Genomic DNA, 16,161 nt, shown 5'->3' with positions numbered 1-16,161 from the left:
GTAATCCCCTCCATCCCCCAAGCTCAATGAAGTTGCCATCATCTGAGTCCACATGCTCTTTCCTTCACGATGAGGTCATGGCTTACCTGATCTTGCTGTTTCTCCAGTTTGTTTGCCCCACAGCTGTTTGAGAACCCTTCCCTTTTACTTTATTATATAAGACTTTTTATATTTATACCGTCTGTGGTGCTCTGTGTGTATTGTGTGTGCAGACGTGTGTGGATGCTCATACGCATGTGCCTGTGTGGAGCCTGAGGTGAATGTTAAGTGTCTCTCCCAGTCACCTCCACCTCCAGTATTTTGAGACAGGATTTCGAAGTGAATCTGAAATCCACCTCTTTGATGAAAGTGGCTGGCAATGACCTTCAGTGACCCACCTATCTCCATCTCTCAGTGCTGGCACCCTTGGCTTGTTATACAGGCTCTGAGGATTGACGTCAGGTCCTCTGAGCTCACTCAGAGGGCACTTTACCATGTAAGCCATAGCACCTTAGCCCTACAAGACCCTTTGTGTGAGTTGTGATCACTTACACCCTGTAAGCCTTGTGGCTTTGAGTAGCAAATGGCAGTGACAAACTGCAGATTTTTCTTCACTCTCCCACCTTCTTCTGGCTGTGTAGTCTAAGTCTTTATTTTCTCTTACTCTGTCCTATTGGCTCTCAGACTTGCCTGCTTTCTTCTCCCTTTGCTCAGGATTTGTTACCAGGAAGTTCTTTCCCCATCACCTGCTTTGTAAACCTGCCTTCATTCACTTCCCAAATGATTTCCTCATTGTCTAGCCCTCTCCGACAGAATGTCCCTTCAGTCCTCCATGGTCTTAGAGTGCCATGTATGTATGTCAACAAACTCCTTTATCATCAATCTGTAATTTGGACTATAAACCCGACAGATACATTAAATTTTGCTTCCTCAAGATTTGGCCCAGTGTGACACACAGCAAGAGGTCTATATGTTTGTTTTCTGCAACCTAGCTTATCCCAACAAGGGGAGAATCAGCTGCTAATTTCCCCCTAAAGTTAGTAGTATGTTTAAAACTCACTCTTCCCTTGGAACATCTGGGCAAAACCAAAACCAAACCAGGCTCACTGGATTTATACAAGCACAGGGGAAAGAAGAAGGCACTTACGGAATTGATATTTTGGTTATACATGATGGACGCTTTCTCGTTCTGGTGTGGATCTGGTACAAATACACAGTTTTCTTTATACAGCCCTGTTAATCTGTCAATTACGCACTTCCCGTTAGTGATACAGCTGCCTCCCTGGCACCGACGCACTTGGTTTTTACCAGAAATGGTTGCTGAACATCTGAAAATACATGAAGGTTAAATGCGTAAGCAAATGTGACTATCTTAAAGGGCCTGCCACTCACCCGGAATTTCTGGCTTCCGTTGACCTTCTCTATGATTCTTTTTCAGTAAACCAAGAAGAATATACATATTCTCATATACCAAAAGCAGTATGTTTACATCAAAGTCATTTCTGTTGCCAGAAAGTACCTGAGGAGGTTCAACAGTAGTACCATAAGGGCATGACTCAGTATCGGAGTCCACAGACTGCTCTAATCTAAGCTCCTCCCTTCCCAGGAAATCAGGAGTCCTCGGAGTTTCCCCACAGGACTTGCTGACATCATCTGTGTTTGTCCTAATTGTTTTATTCTAAAAAGTTTTTGAAAAGTGATTTTATGTTCACTGACATTTAAGTTTTTGTGTTATATGTTTATTGGTTTTATTATAAGTCGAATGCTTTTATCCAAGTTTTCCTTTTAATCAACAGAATTGAGTAGATAATACAAACATAAAAGAATACTTGAGAACTCATAAAAACTACGAAGAGAAGAAAAAAAAAGTTTCACCATCAGAAATAGGCTTGTTGAGAGACTTTCTGTGTCAACATAACAGTGCTTTTTTTTTCCTGAATAAAAAAAACTTATAGAGGTAAATATTTAAAATCTTAACATACAGACACACAGCACATTCTTGCACAACATAGTTTTACTACTTTTCATTTTTTGACATTACATAAATCCACCTAAATTACTAAATTTACTTTTTCTTTTAATTTTTTTGATACCTAACATAAACACGTGTCAAGCACATCCAATTCCACGTGGAAATTTGACCATATTTTAAAAATCTGTTGAAAGGACTTGTCTAACATTTGCTCAGAATGGAGCTTTAAACATGAAATCAGTTGCTCAAGAAACAGGAGGGAATGGGAGAACGGACACATGTCGACACATGTCGTCTGTGTGGAGTCGGGTTTGATGGATGACTCTAAGCTCTGTCTCTGGTCCTATCAGCTGCATGAAATAACCTGCAAAGGGGAGACGATATCATCCTTGTCTAATCTGAATCTACATTTCTAGTAAATATGACCATTTCCTATGTTTACTAGTTATTTTTCATTTCTTCCTTTGTGAATTATATAGTCTAGTCTTTCCACAGGTTTCTATTAGGATTTCACTTATTTTCAATTTTTTTTCTTCACTTTTTGTTCTTTCCCTTTTTCTTGTATCCTAGCCTTGCCTCACACCTGCTCTGTAGCCGACAATGGCTTTGAACCCTTACCCGTAGGCTTCCACCTCCAGCAGGCTGTGATTACAAGTATCTGCCATCACAACTGGCTTCAAATGTTCTTAGGGTGCCCTAAAGGTAAGATGGTGAGGACCGCCATCCTAAAAGCATGAATTGCTTTGTTTTTGTGAGCACATTTTTTCCACCCTATTTAGTTTATGTAAAACAAAATCCTTAATTTATGGACACTCACCATTTTTCCCTTTTTCTTTCAGTTATGCCTTTCCTCAATTTTTTTTTTGAGACTGGGCCTTGCTATGTAGCCCAGGCTAGCCTTGAATCCAAATCCTCTTGCCTCAGCCTTCTGAGTGTTGAAATTAAGAGTCATGTATCACTGCAATTGAACTATTAAATACACGGAAAAACTTTCACTACACAGAGATCTGAACATACAGAAAGATCTTTTCACTACCTGTAGAGTTGAGCTTAATATTTATTAATTTGATATATTGTTAATAATTCATATATATTAATGTTAATAATTCAGACTTTAGTACACTGATATATATAATTTGCATTGTGTGTGTGTGTGTACTGGCTGGTTTTGTGTGTCAACTTGACACAAGCTGGAGTTATCACAGAGAAAGGAGCCTCCCTTGAGGAAATGCCTCCATGAAATCCAGCTGTAAGGTGTTTTCTCAATTAGTGATCAAGGGTGGGAAGACCCATTGTGGGCAGTGCCATCCCTAGACTGGTAGTCCTGAGTTCTATAAGAAAGCAAGCTGAGCAAGCCAGGGGAGCAATTCAATAAGAAGCATTCTCCATGGCCTCTGCATCAGCTCCTGCTTCCAGGTTCCTGCCCTGTGTGAGTTCCTGTCCTGACTTTCTTTGGTGATGAACAGCAATGTGGAAGTGTAAGCTGAATAAACCCTTTCCTCCCCAGCTTGCTTCTTGATCACAATGTTTTGTGTAGGAATACTAACCCTCATTTAGACAGATTGGTACTGGGAGTAGGGTATTCCTGTGAGAACCTGACAATGTGTTGGGGAAGACTATGGAAGGACTTTGGAACTTTGAGCTAGACGAGCCATTGGGATGTTAAGAGCTCTGTGGGATGTTCTGTAGGATCTTGGGAGATAATGTTGAGAACAGTGTAAACTATGGAGATCTAGCTTGTGAAATTTTAGAGGGAAGGTTAAAGACTCTTATGAGGGCATTGCTATTTTGATTGTGAAGATTGTGTGGGTTTGGTTAGCTGGGGCTGAAGAATCAGCTGTGATTAACAAGATACCAGAACAACTAAAGCAAAACCTTTGTATTACTGGGATTATTGATGCTGGTTAGCTGGAGCTAAGAAATTAGCAGTGATTAAGAAGAGACCAGCATCACTAAGGTGAAATCTTCTGGGAAGTGTTTCCTGAGAGCTCAGAGAAGCTGTGATCCAGAGGCAGACATGATTGTACCTCATGTTGGCAGCCAGACTTGGTAATGTATAAGAGTCACCCAGGTGGTACTGGTTTTGAAACATGAAGGGGTAGCAGCTGATGCTTGCCATTGTGATAGGCAAGGAGAGGCCATTGGAGAAGGTGCAGCCTCAGTAGCAGTTGAAGGCCCAGGACTGAAGGCGTCATACAGAGAAGCTGTGGCTTAGCACCATGAAAAGAGCCTATGAGAGGCCATTTGTGAAAGTGTAGTCCAGTTGCAGCAGCAGACAGCAGTGTTTTGGAGATGTCATGAGATGACCACCAAGAACAGCAGCAGCAGTGGAGTACAGCTGCTGGAGCCTAGAAGATGTGTGCTACAAAGGGCAGAGCTGGAGAAGTGACCCAAGCCCTTGGAAGAGCCCAGAAGATCATGAGTGGATCCTAGACATTGAATGATTAGAGTTTGACTTTGCTTTTGATTGTGACTGTGCCCTGATATTTTTCCCTCTTGAAGTAAGAAAGTATTTTAGTGGAGTCCACAGTTAAGAGACTTTGAATTGTAAAGACTCTGAATTTCAAAATAGATTGGGTATTTTAAAGGGATTGAAATTTTAATATGTAAGAATTTGTAAAGACTGTAGGACTTTTAAAGTTATTTATGTCTTGGGGACGAATAAGAAAGTGAGGATTGAGGCTTAATAGTGATGTGCTTGTGTCAAGCTGACAAGGGGTCAGCTGTACTGGCTGGTTTTGTGTGTCAACTTGACACAAGCTAGAGTTATCACAGAGAATGGAGCCTCCCTTAAGGAAATGCCTCCATGAGATCCAATTGTAAGGCATTTTCAGAGAAAGTCATTACTGGTTTATCAGACTCTGAGGGATTAATTTCCTCATGTGAAAAAGGCATTATTTCAAGGGATGGGGCTAAGGGTACTACTTCCTCGGGTAGGGTAAACCCTTGAGAATTTGAAGATTCAAAATTCTCTTCAACAGGGTTCTCCCGCACATCCCATCCCATGTTATAGGACCCCATTCTTTGCCAATCAATGCCCTTACTTTAACTGCTGGCACCCTCTGAGGCTGAAACTTGAATTTTCGCTGTAATTCAGCCAACCTTATAATGAGGCCTTCAGTTTGATTTTCTGCATCTCGAGCTCTATGGCTGCTGGAGAGAAGACTCTCTTCAAGGACACACTTAGAAACCTTTAGATTGCTTCTTTGCACTTGGAGCCATTCATTTTTATCATACAGTTCATTCTTTTCCTTTATCAATTTGTCCAGAGATACTAAGAGTAACAAGCCAGCAAAATCATTTTCCGTTTATCCCCCAAAATTGTAGAAAATTTTGTATACTGGTTCATCTAATTCATTGCCAGCTACAATTGATGGAGGAAGATAATCAAAGACATTAGTGTCTTTAAGTTTGAAATATAGTTTCCACTCCAGGCCTTCAATATTCCCCAAATTCCCAGGAAAGAGAATCTCTGGAGAGGTTTCAGTAGTAGTTGTAGGTACTGGAAAATTATTAAGCTGATTCCAGATTCTTACAAAGGATTCATCCTTCTGCTTCTGCTCCTCTAGAACCATTTCTGGTACCAACTTCTGTATTAGTCAGAGTTCTTTAGAGTCACAGAACTTATGGATAGTCTCTGTATAGTGAGGGAATTTGTTATGATGACTTACAGTCTGTAGTCCAACTCCTCAACAATGGTCAGCTGTGAATGGGAAGTCCAAGGATCTAGTAGTTGCTCAATCCCACAAAGCTAGTTGTTTCAGCTGGTCTGTAGAGGTCTTCCAGCCTCAAGATCTGTATCATAGGTGAGCCCTCCAATTCTAGATTGTACATTCCAGAAGACACAAGTCTCTGACCTGGATCTTGGCATGGAGATCTTGAAGCACAGAGGCCATGAGAAATTTAGGCCCAGGCAAGGTAGTACACTCCTTTAATCCCAAGAGATTGAGGCAAGCAGATCTGAATCAAGGACAGCCTGGGACAAAGCAAGACCCAGGTGTGGTGGTTTAATCGAGTCTACACCTTCTACTGGAGGCCCACTTAAGGACATTGGAAGAAGGAATGCTCACTCTTCTTTGCCTGCTTACATTTTACTGGCCAGCACATTTGCTGGAACCTACTTCTACAGAAGACCAGCTGAAACAACCCTAGCTAGTACAGTGTGGTTTTTAAATTTAACAAGTTTATCCAATTGGGAGAGATTCTGTTAATTTTTTCCATAGTTAATTTTTTTTTTTATCTTAGGAAACTTTACCTCTCCTCATAGATTTATTATTCAAACTCTGTTAAATTATTGTGTATATAAGTTACTGTTAATAGGCATGATTTTTATTTAATTTAGTCTTGAAATATATTTAAAAATTGACAAGTGAAGTCCATTTTATTACTCTCCTTTCTCAGAAATAATCTCACTCAATGAATGTGAAGATCTTTGAATGAGATACAAATATATATTTTTACTAGAATTTCATAAAACTTGTAAAGAAACTTCACTTGATTTTATACATTCCATGTATTGAAATCCTCCCTGCCTTGGTTTTCTTTTAAACCTTCTTGAATTATTTTGTAGTTTTCTTTAAATTTATCTTCTACATTACTTACTGTGTTTCCCATCAAATTTCAACCTTGAGTACAGTGTTTTCCACTGTATGTTTGAATGAGTTCTTGCTAATATATGGGAAAGTATCTACAATATCCCGCCTTGCACCATGTTTCTTTGTTGACTTCCCTTGACAGTCTTCTCTTCCCTTTATGATCTTCTGTTTTCTGAGCGGAACGACCATCTCTGTAAGCATCCCTTATCTCCTCCCCTCTGGGGTCTTTCTTTGCCCCGACTGAATTGGATATGACCTCCCAAATAAACCAAGACAGCTGTGACCACATTCTTGTCTTCTTGCAGACGTTGTCCCTATTAGACTGTCCCTAGCATTTCTCTATTAAATATGGCACGGATTGTTGGATTGCATAGATCTTATATAACATATGACAAGAATAACTTCTGGGCTTACAAATACTTAAAAAGTTTGGAAGATAAGGGACTATGAATTATTATTATTATGTTTTGGTTAATTTTCTCTTTAAGGGTATGTGGTAGTCATGTTGTCCAATATGCTCCCCAGCTGTGGAAGGGAGAACAAGCTGATAGATATTTCTAGATCTCAAAAGCGCTGAGTACAAAACAGCCTTGCTCTTAAGCAAGGATCTGGTATCTAATGGCAGGGAAGCTCAGAAAGGACACGTGGGAAATACAGACAACGGCGGTAGGAATGGTGCCCACTGGCTGAGATTTAAATAATCAAAGTAAAATATGGTCATGTCAGCAAAGTGACTCTGGGATGTGACCTGTGTGACCTAGAGACGACAAGCAGAGGTAGGTACCTGGCAGACTGAGCCTAGCAGTGATTTACAAAGTAGGATACTTGGTTAACAGAACCACTTGTCAGAAACAAGTGGTCATTTTGTAGAAACATAGAAGAGTGTCTTAGAGATTGAAAATGAGACAGAAAACTGGTATTTTAAAAGTAATTCAAGGAAAGTTTTGTTGCATTTTAAAATTGTTTTGGTGACTCGAAGTCAGAAGATACATACCTCACGGCTTGGGGTTTTCCTTTGGATAAGTAGAACTTCTCTTCGTTGTTGTATTCGTCAAACACTCCCCATCGGAAGTGAGCCCACTCATGGACAAACGCCCTGTCTGGGAGAAAAAAGTCCAAGAGCTGAAGATAATAAATGGGAAATAGCCCTGCATGAGAAAGAACATTCCTCTAAATGCTTATTTTGCTTTGCTTCATTATAGATTTCTAAATAATAAAATTGGAAGCTTGATTTCCCGAGCCTGGCCTAACATGACAACTACGAAGTTCTCTACATGTATCTATTTTGACTTCTTGCGTGTCCTTGGTGTGATTCCTGAGAGCCAGGGAGTTATTTATACACTGGTCAGACAGCTGCCCCACCACACACTGCTTGGTCTTGTGGAGGACACTCAGGATCAGAGAACTGCCTTGTAGCACAAGGGTTAAGTCCAACTCCTTAGGACAGCGTGGTGGGGTGATACTTGAGCACTCCAGTCTGTTTCCTACTCTTCTTCTTGGGCTCTATCGTCACAACAAATTTCTCAGGATTTTGCTGTAGGCCAGTCAGACTCTTTCTGCCTCTGGCTTTTTTTTTCCCCACAGGCTTTCTCTTGCTGGCATCTCTCACAGTCTCTACAGTGGTAATAACTGCTATTCTCTCAAAAATAAAGCTTCTCTCTAGGACTGGTGGCTAGGGCCTGTAATTCCAGCTATTCAAGGGACTAAAGTAGAAGAATCATTAGTTCAAGGCCAGCCTTGGCAACTCTTTTTGAGATCCTGTCTCCAAAGCATTTGGGGAAAAAAATCAAGCCTTGATCCACCCAACTGACATCCTAACATGTTCACACAGGACTAGGTACTCCTCCTTTGCAGTTCCATTGAATCTCATTATTTGACATCATTTTGTCATCGAAACTTATCTCTGTGAAGATAGGCAATATGATTTATCTCCTGTCGTATCTGGGCACATAATATCTAGAGGTTATTAGCCACCCATTAAGTATGTTATATTTGGATGACTCTTAGTGACTTATGTGTATATTAGTGTTTCTGAATTATAACTCAAGGTGGGCTGAGTTTAGCTAGCTAGGTGAGAGGGACACTTTGAGGATCAACTTCAGTCTCCTGCTCTGCTCTTAGGGTTTGCACTGAATTTTCCTTCAAGCTCTGGAAAGGCAATGACTGTCTGTGAAAGGTAACGGAAGACTTTGAGGGCAAAAGACTTGGGTCATGGTTTTTACAGGAATCATTTAAGGGAACAGTATGATACCCAGCTGTGGTGGCTTGTGTGAGCTCAGGACTGGAATAGCACACTTAGATCAATTAACTCAACACATACTTATTGATCCATAGGTCAGAAATCTTCTGTTCTAGTTATGAAAATGAAATAATATAGAACAAAGAGACAAGGTTCAGACCACTCTAATCGGTGATAATAATATGGGGGCTGGGCACACAGAACCAGGGCTTGCCTTTTTCTCCTGCCTAAGAAAACCAAACTGATTCTGGAGCATTTTAATCTTTTTTTAGACATTCTTTCAACACTCGGTATTCAAGAACACTAGTTATTCAATAACTAACCGTGTGTGTGTGTGTGTGTGTGTGTGTGTGTGTGCGTGCGCGTATAAAGCATATACATGGACTTTAAATATTTCCTTCAAAATCGACAGCTAATATTGACATGATAGTTTATTTTTGTAAGAACTGGACTTCTTAAGGGTCTCCTTGTGCAGTCCAGGCTGATCTCATTCTCAGGATCCTTCTGCCTCAGCTGTACTGGGATTACTGGTGTGCACCACTACTGCACACATGAACTCATGTGTATACACACACACACCACACATATGCACGCACAAAGGGAGAGAGACAGAGACAGGTTTTGGGAGATGATCACAAGGACTCTGCATGCTCTGCAGAACCTGGTTCACAGTGCAGCCCTACCTGGAGATTTGTTTAAAACCGAAGAACGAGGGCCTCTCATGAATTCTATGAAAGCAGTAATCAAATCCTGCTGAATCTGGAACTCAAATCAGGTGAGCCCAAGCACACTGTTACCATCTGGTGGCTAGCATATGAACTGCAGGAAGGCGATTTAACTCAGTCAGGTGAAGCCCATAGATCCATAGACATCTAATGCTTTAGGCCAAACAGTTTTGCCTGGCACTCTAGTAGTTTATGAAGCTAAAATGCCACACCTGTGCAGGCATGCAAACCAATGTTAAACTATAGTTCAGAAATGCATGTCTCTTGACTCTTTGTTTTAAATGAACAACCATGTTTCATTAGCTTCATTTGTGTTTTATCATCTACAGGCTTACTTGAAAGAGAATACAGTATTTAACATATAATTGGTGTGTTATGTGTCGTTCACTGGAATGATTTAGCTGAGTCCATACCTTGTGGTCCATACAGAGTCATCTTCTTTCCTGCTAAGAAGTCCGGAGTCAGGTGAATCCTGATTCCCCTTTCTCCACATGCTCCTATATGCTCTGTGTAGGGCTCATCATTACCTACAGGGCTGGTTGTTGACACAAGGACATCAGCCTGAAATTCAATAAAAGGTGATCATACTATTTCTGCAAATAAATTGGCCTTACTTGCAGTAGGTAGATTTTGCCACAATTTCATTTCATTCTTTACTATTTCTCCTAAAACAACTAACCAACCAATCTACCTAACAACCAACTGACCAACCAACCAAGTGATCAAATGACTGACCTACCCACCACACGACTGACCAACCGACCAACCAACCAACCAAACGACCAACCAACTAATCAAACGACCAAACAAAGAAGCCACCAAGCAACCAACTGAACAACCAAGCAACTGAACAACCAACCCACCAAACGACCAACCAGCCAACCAACCAACCCACCAAACAACCAACCAACCCACCAACCAAACAAACAAATAAACAACCAAACAACCAAACAACCAAACAACCACCAAGCAGAACAAACAACCAGTAAACCACAAAAGAAAATAGATTTCAAAAATAATTTGTTCTCACATTTTTGAAGGTCTCGAGTTTTGGCCTCGTATATTCAGGTTTTGCCTTCCAGTTCTCAGGAATCAAAATGGCAACATTTTTAAAGTAAAATCTTTTCCCTGTGGCTTCAAACAGGTATGGAGAGGCCTGAGTCACCATGTCCTGGGAGGAGAGAGCACACTTAACATCACTGAGGACAGATTGAGTTATGAGTCATTTCAAGATGCATCTGGATTTTCCTTTCAGAAGTATAGCTAGGCAGGGGACATGGCTTTCTTAATAACAGCAAGCAATCTTTATGAGTGTTGATCACACCACAGGGCAATGGTAAGCAACACAGACTCTGGAGGCAGATGCTCATCCTGGCTTAACCATTTTTTGAGAGCATTAGACACTTCCCAATATAAGCTCAGATTTCACCACTTATAGCCTGGAAATGTTGTGACTACCTCACAAATGACATCACACATGTGACACTAAGAAGAATGCTTTCTTAGCACAAATTCATACTGTCATCTGGTGCCTTCAATTCATTTGATCCCTTGACCATAAAATAAAACTCAGAGAAACTGAGAACTGGGGGGTACAATTTTCCACGTCTCAGCACACAATGATGGAAAGAAATGAAACCTTATATCTGCTGAATCTCATAACAGTTAAGCTAAATAGAATATTACATGTTAAAGTAACATTCATTTTAGTATAGTGTTAAGAGTTAGATTTAAGGAAACAGCATCATTTGGTATTTTCAAATTGTACATAGTTTTATCTCTCAGAAATGAAGGAACAGCAGTGCTCCCTGGAGTGCACTGTGACCGGGTGTGCAGATGATGCTGTGGAAAGAAGGCATTGTGCCAGCTAGGACTGAGACTGAGGATTGTCAAGGAAAGAAAAGAACCCTGGTGCTCCGAGACGTGCAGGCGATGAGCCTCAGTTCACAGAAAGGACAACAGAAGTGATGAGATTAAAGCCAGGAAGTGTCCCTTGCCATGTATATGACTGGGTGAGCCCTGTCTGCAGAGGGGAGATAGCAGTGCTGTGGGGAGTGGAATCAGGACAGTGAGGTGAGAAATCGGAGTCAGTGACCACAGACGGCAGGTTAAGAAATGCTTATTTAACTTAAAGTGGAATGGGAACATAGGCATGAGGTCTGTCTGTCTGTCTGTCTGAACAGGAATTATTCCATTATGTAGCTGCTACTTGGGAAAATGGTAACACAGGAAGGAGGGCTCACTACAAGTAGGATCAGAGTCCTGGCTGTAGCAGACCTCACGTGGAGACTGTGCTCAGAGGGAAAAGGCATGGAGGAGGACTGCCCATCTTTGTGCGGGAACATCATATTCAGCTTCCAATGCAAAGCTGAGTCTTGCCCCTTCCCATCTCTGTGGCTAAATTTGGGGAATTTACTCATGTTCTTCATGCCTTCCACTCCCCCCATTTCAAATAGTGGCAAGAACGATTCCCTTTCTAACTTAGAAAGCATGCTTAGTGCGTTGCATGTCTATCCCCCAAAGCCCAGATTTTAACAGCCACTGGGAGAATTTAACATGCTATCTTTCTTCCAAAAAAACCACAACTTTGTTTTAAAATTAAAACCAGCAAATGCTTGATGGTTGGGTATAAACATGACTGTGCTTGAACACCTGACTACAATTCTACTCACGAAGTATGACTGATGCTCACCGAGATGAAGTGCAAGTATCACAAAGTAAACTCTCTTGTCTACATGGTTTAATAGAGGCATGTGCCATCTGTTCTGCATTCTGAGAGTGTGACATCATATCCACACAGACATTTAAACTCTGGCTGACAGAAGGGTGTGTGTGGTGGTCATACTGGATGGGCCCAACATTCCCTAAGGACAAACACAGAACATAGCTGGCTCCTGGATCCCTGCACCTGATATAACATAGTTGCTTTGCAAATATTTGTTATATAAATCAATAAAAGGCTGATTGATTGACTGAGCAAATTATTGATGAGTGAAAGTTGGATACTAGCACTGAGCTAGTTAGGAACTGGGATCTGTACACTGAGAGACACCACAGAAGACTCCATTCTTATTTGTGTTCTGGACAAGTTTTGGGTCAGGGTGGGGTGGGGAACGAGAATGAAGACAGAGATAGAAACAGAGATAGAGAGACAGAGAGGGTCAGGGAGACAGAGAGACAGACAAAGAGAAATAGAGACAGGGAGACAGAGAAATAGAGACAGAGAGAGACAGAGAGACAAACAGAAAGAGAAATAAAGAGAGGGACAGAGAAATAGAGACAGAGAAAGACAGACACACAGAGAGAAACAGAAACACAGACAGAGACAGATAGACACACAGAGAGACACACAAGAGACCCAGACACACAGAGAGAAACAGAGAAATATATGTGTGTGTGGAGAGAGAGAGACAGAGAGACAGAGACAGAGAAAGAGAAAAACAGACAGAAATATATATATGTATGTATGTATATATATATATATATATATATATATATATATATATATATATATATATATAGAGAGAGAGAGAGAGAGAGAGAGAGAGACAGAGAGAGAGAGACAGAGAGACAGAGAAAAACAGAGACAGAGAAATATATATATGTATATACATATATACATATATATACACATATATACATATATACATATATATATGGAGAGAGAGAGAAACAGAGAGAGACAGAGACAGACAGAGACTGACAGAGAAACAGAGACAGAGCAAAATAGAGAGAGAGAGAGAGAGAGAGAGAGAGAGAGAGAGAGAGAGAAACAGAGAATTTCATCTGTGGGATCTCCTCTTAAGGCCTCAGCATGGGACAGTAGCAGTGTTGACAAGGTCCAGGAGTGGTATACAAAGTCACTATAGTACCCTTACTCCATACACACACAGGTGGGAGACCCTAGAACTCTGTCTTGCTGACTCAGGAGCTCTGTCCCAACAAGGGCCCCTCAGAAGGAAAGTCACTGAAGCAGAGCTTGAAGGGGAGAACAGCAGTGGTGGTGGGGGTCGCTGAACTCTTCAGACCTGGGACATCAGGTAGGAGGAGCTGGCTCTTACTAAGCTGGCCCTCAGGACTCCGTTTTACTAAGCTGTGTACTTGTTGCTCAGAAGGAGTAGGGAAAGCCAGCTTAGCTCGCACGGCTCAGTCATTGCTCATTTTGGCAAGCTAATTTAACAACTGTGGTGAGAAATAGATATTTTTTTTTTTTCAGGAGGAAATCTACCAAAGATAGTGAGGGCAAGTGCTCTGAAGCTTCCCAGAACTCCACGTTGCTGTCATTAGAGATAATGTGCCATGCTTTCCTGGCTCATCCCTGAAACACATTGGCTGGAGACAGACAGAAACAAATCAGCCATGTTTCTCTCCCTTTTGTTGACTTATTTCTATTTCATTTTTGCTGTGGCAATCAAAGTCTCACTCTAGGTTCCCGATGACTGCTCAATTTCAGGCATGAACGAACTTCCCTGTACTGAAGATAGTCTGATGGCCTTTTGGGTAGGTACGGGACTTCCTAGGAAGCTGCATCATCCCTCCATCCTCCACGCCCTGCTTGAGTAATAGTCTAGCCAGGAACTCCTGACAGACAAAGATAGTTCTTTGCTCAAACTCCACTTTCCAGAATTTGCTTCATGAAGCATCATTGGAAGAGTCTTCTGGATTCTTGTTCTGGGAACTTGTTTTCAGAGGGTCACCAATGGAGAAGGGGTTCAGGGAGCCCTAACCCTCACTGCCCAATTGTTTGCTAGATAGATTCTGAGGGGGGGAGGGAGAGGGAGAAGGAAAGGAGGGGTAGGAGACACAGAGAGGCACACAGAGAGACACACAGAGACAGAGACAGAGCAGTTATTGCCTTTACTTATGTGCCCATTGATGACCTCACCAGGGTCCCATGAATAATTCCCATCCAATTGTCACACAGATTGCCACTAAGTGTGCCACTAAACAAGACTAAAAGTCATGAACCCAGGAAAGAGGCTGTTAGATACGAGAGTATGCTGATGGAGATGGGAGAGAAGGCAGTGTGTGTGTGTGTGTGTGTGTGTGTGTGTGTGTGTGCTACTAATCAGAATGTATTATATACATCATGAAATTGTCAAAGAAGGAAACTAACTTTAAAAATGATAGCAAAACTAAAGATAACATGTTGCCTAATAATGAAGTGAGTAAACAAAGTTAAACTAATATGTGAAACAGAATAACAAATAAAAATGTAAAAAAATTGAAAATACAATAAATTAAAACTACTGCTCAAGTGCAGCAGGGAGACAAAAGGTAACAGACGCAGGGACAGCAGCTACAGTCCATTAGGCTCGGACTATGTCCTCGGTGCTGCTGTGTATTTTTCATATGTGGCTCAGAAAGCTCTGTAGAAGAGCTACTTGTTATCAACCCATTTTACAGAGCAGGACACTGACTCATTCCACAGTGCTGATATACAGTCTGCCCTAGATATACTATGGGCAGACTGGCGACTCTGGATGGTCTGTTAGAAAGTGTTTCCATCTTAATTTTAGCCCTTTACTGTTCTAGAAGACCTCCTCTCACCCCTCTACCTGATGACCTTTGAATGACTCTTCCAGCTCTCCCTGGACAAGAAGAGGAGACAAGGTGAACCCCTCCCCCTCCTCCCACTCCCACCTCCTCCCGCCCTCACCTGCAGTAGCCCTGAGCTGACCCTCTGCTTCCAGGTTGGAAAGATGTAGAGTCTCTGCACACTGGAAGGGTCATCTTTAAGCTAGAGCCTTAAGTTAGAAACCTCAGGTTCCTATTTACCATCACAAGTTAGTTAAAAGTAGAATAAAATCAGGGTCTAATATGTGCTGGTGGTTACATCCTGCAAATAAATTACCTGCTGTGTAGTTACCAATATCTGCTGAATACAGCTGAATTTGCCTTTGTATAGAGCAAAGTAGGCTTTAGTGACAATGTTCCGTCAGTAAATACACCTGTCATTTGTTAAGTGCCAACAGCACAGCTAGCTTGGAGTTATGTGCATTATGCTTACCTTGGTTCTCATAAAAATCCTAGTGGGTGAAGAGTTATTGTTTTCCTTTTCTAGTTAAGGAATCTGAGATTCAGACGTAAGCAACTAGAGCAAGAAGAATCAGGTTTCCTTTATCACAGGTTTATTCCTGTTGAGGATTAGATTAGCGTTAGCTAGTTAGGACTTACCAGAGCATAGGTAGTTGCCGCAGGAACATACCTTTATCTGCTGAATGAGGGCTTCATCTTCAGGCACACCATGGTCTATGGCAATGACAATGCCTTCATAGCCATTGTTGTTCAGCTGGATGATGGAGTTGCTCAGAACCCCTTCCAGAAGGTGGAGGATCAAGAGGAAGACAGGACTCTTCAAAGATCCCATCCTGGCGCTTTCCCTCTGGAAAGGGTTGGCTGTAGAAGTGTCTTCACTCCTGTATATATACACACAAGACAGATGTAGTTTTCTCAACTTATTGGAGGTGATTTATTATAGGCCTTTAACCTCTTGACCCTAAATGGTTCTTTACCACATTTGTCTATAGTATAATAGGAAGTATTGTTGAAATACCAAACTGTGTACTTTTAAGTGTTTCTGATGAAAAGGAATGTTGGGCTTGTCTCCGGCTGTGCCAGGTGTTTAAGCAAGGCTGAGAGATCCTAATC

General features: G+C 41.4%; 1 protein-coding gene across 1 annotated transcript in view; it reads right to left on the bottom strand.

Annotated features, from left to right (window-relative positions):
* LOC114639402 (calcium-activated chloride channel regulator 1) overlaps positions 1–15,903 on the bottom strand; it is a 29,309-nt gene extending 13,406 nt beyond the window's left edge. Inside the window, exons 1-5 of the mRNA XM_028788154.1 lie at positions 15,719–15,903; positions 10,541–10,681; positions 9,924–10,071; positions 7,541–7,646; positions 1,127–1,307 (exon numbers count right to left, since the gene is read on the bottom strand). Of these exons, the coding sequence (XP_028643987.1) occupies positions 1,127–1,307; positions 7,541–7,646; positions 9,924–10,071; positions 10,541–10,681; positions 15,719–15,880 (738 nt within the window). The 5' untranslated portion in view covers positions 15,881–15,903. The remainder of the gene's footprint in view (positions 1–1,126; positions 1,308–7,540; positions 7,647–9,923; positions 10,072–10,540; positions 10,682–15,718) is intronic.
* Between the last annotated feature and the right edge of the window lie 258 nt (positions 15,904–16,161).

This window comes from Grammomys surdaster, unplaced genomic scaffold, assembly GCF_004785775.1.
Source record: "Grammomys surdaster isolate TR1022 unplaced genomic scaffold, NIH_TR_1.0 125702, whole genome shotgun sequence".
NCBI lineage: Eukaryota > Metazoa > Chordata > Mammalia > Rodentia > Muridae > Grammomys > Grammomys surdaster.
The sequence above is the reverse complement of the archived record's forward strand: the minus strand, read 5'-3'. Positions and strand labels throughout refer to the sequence as shown.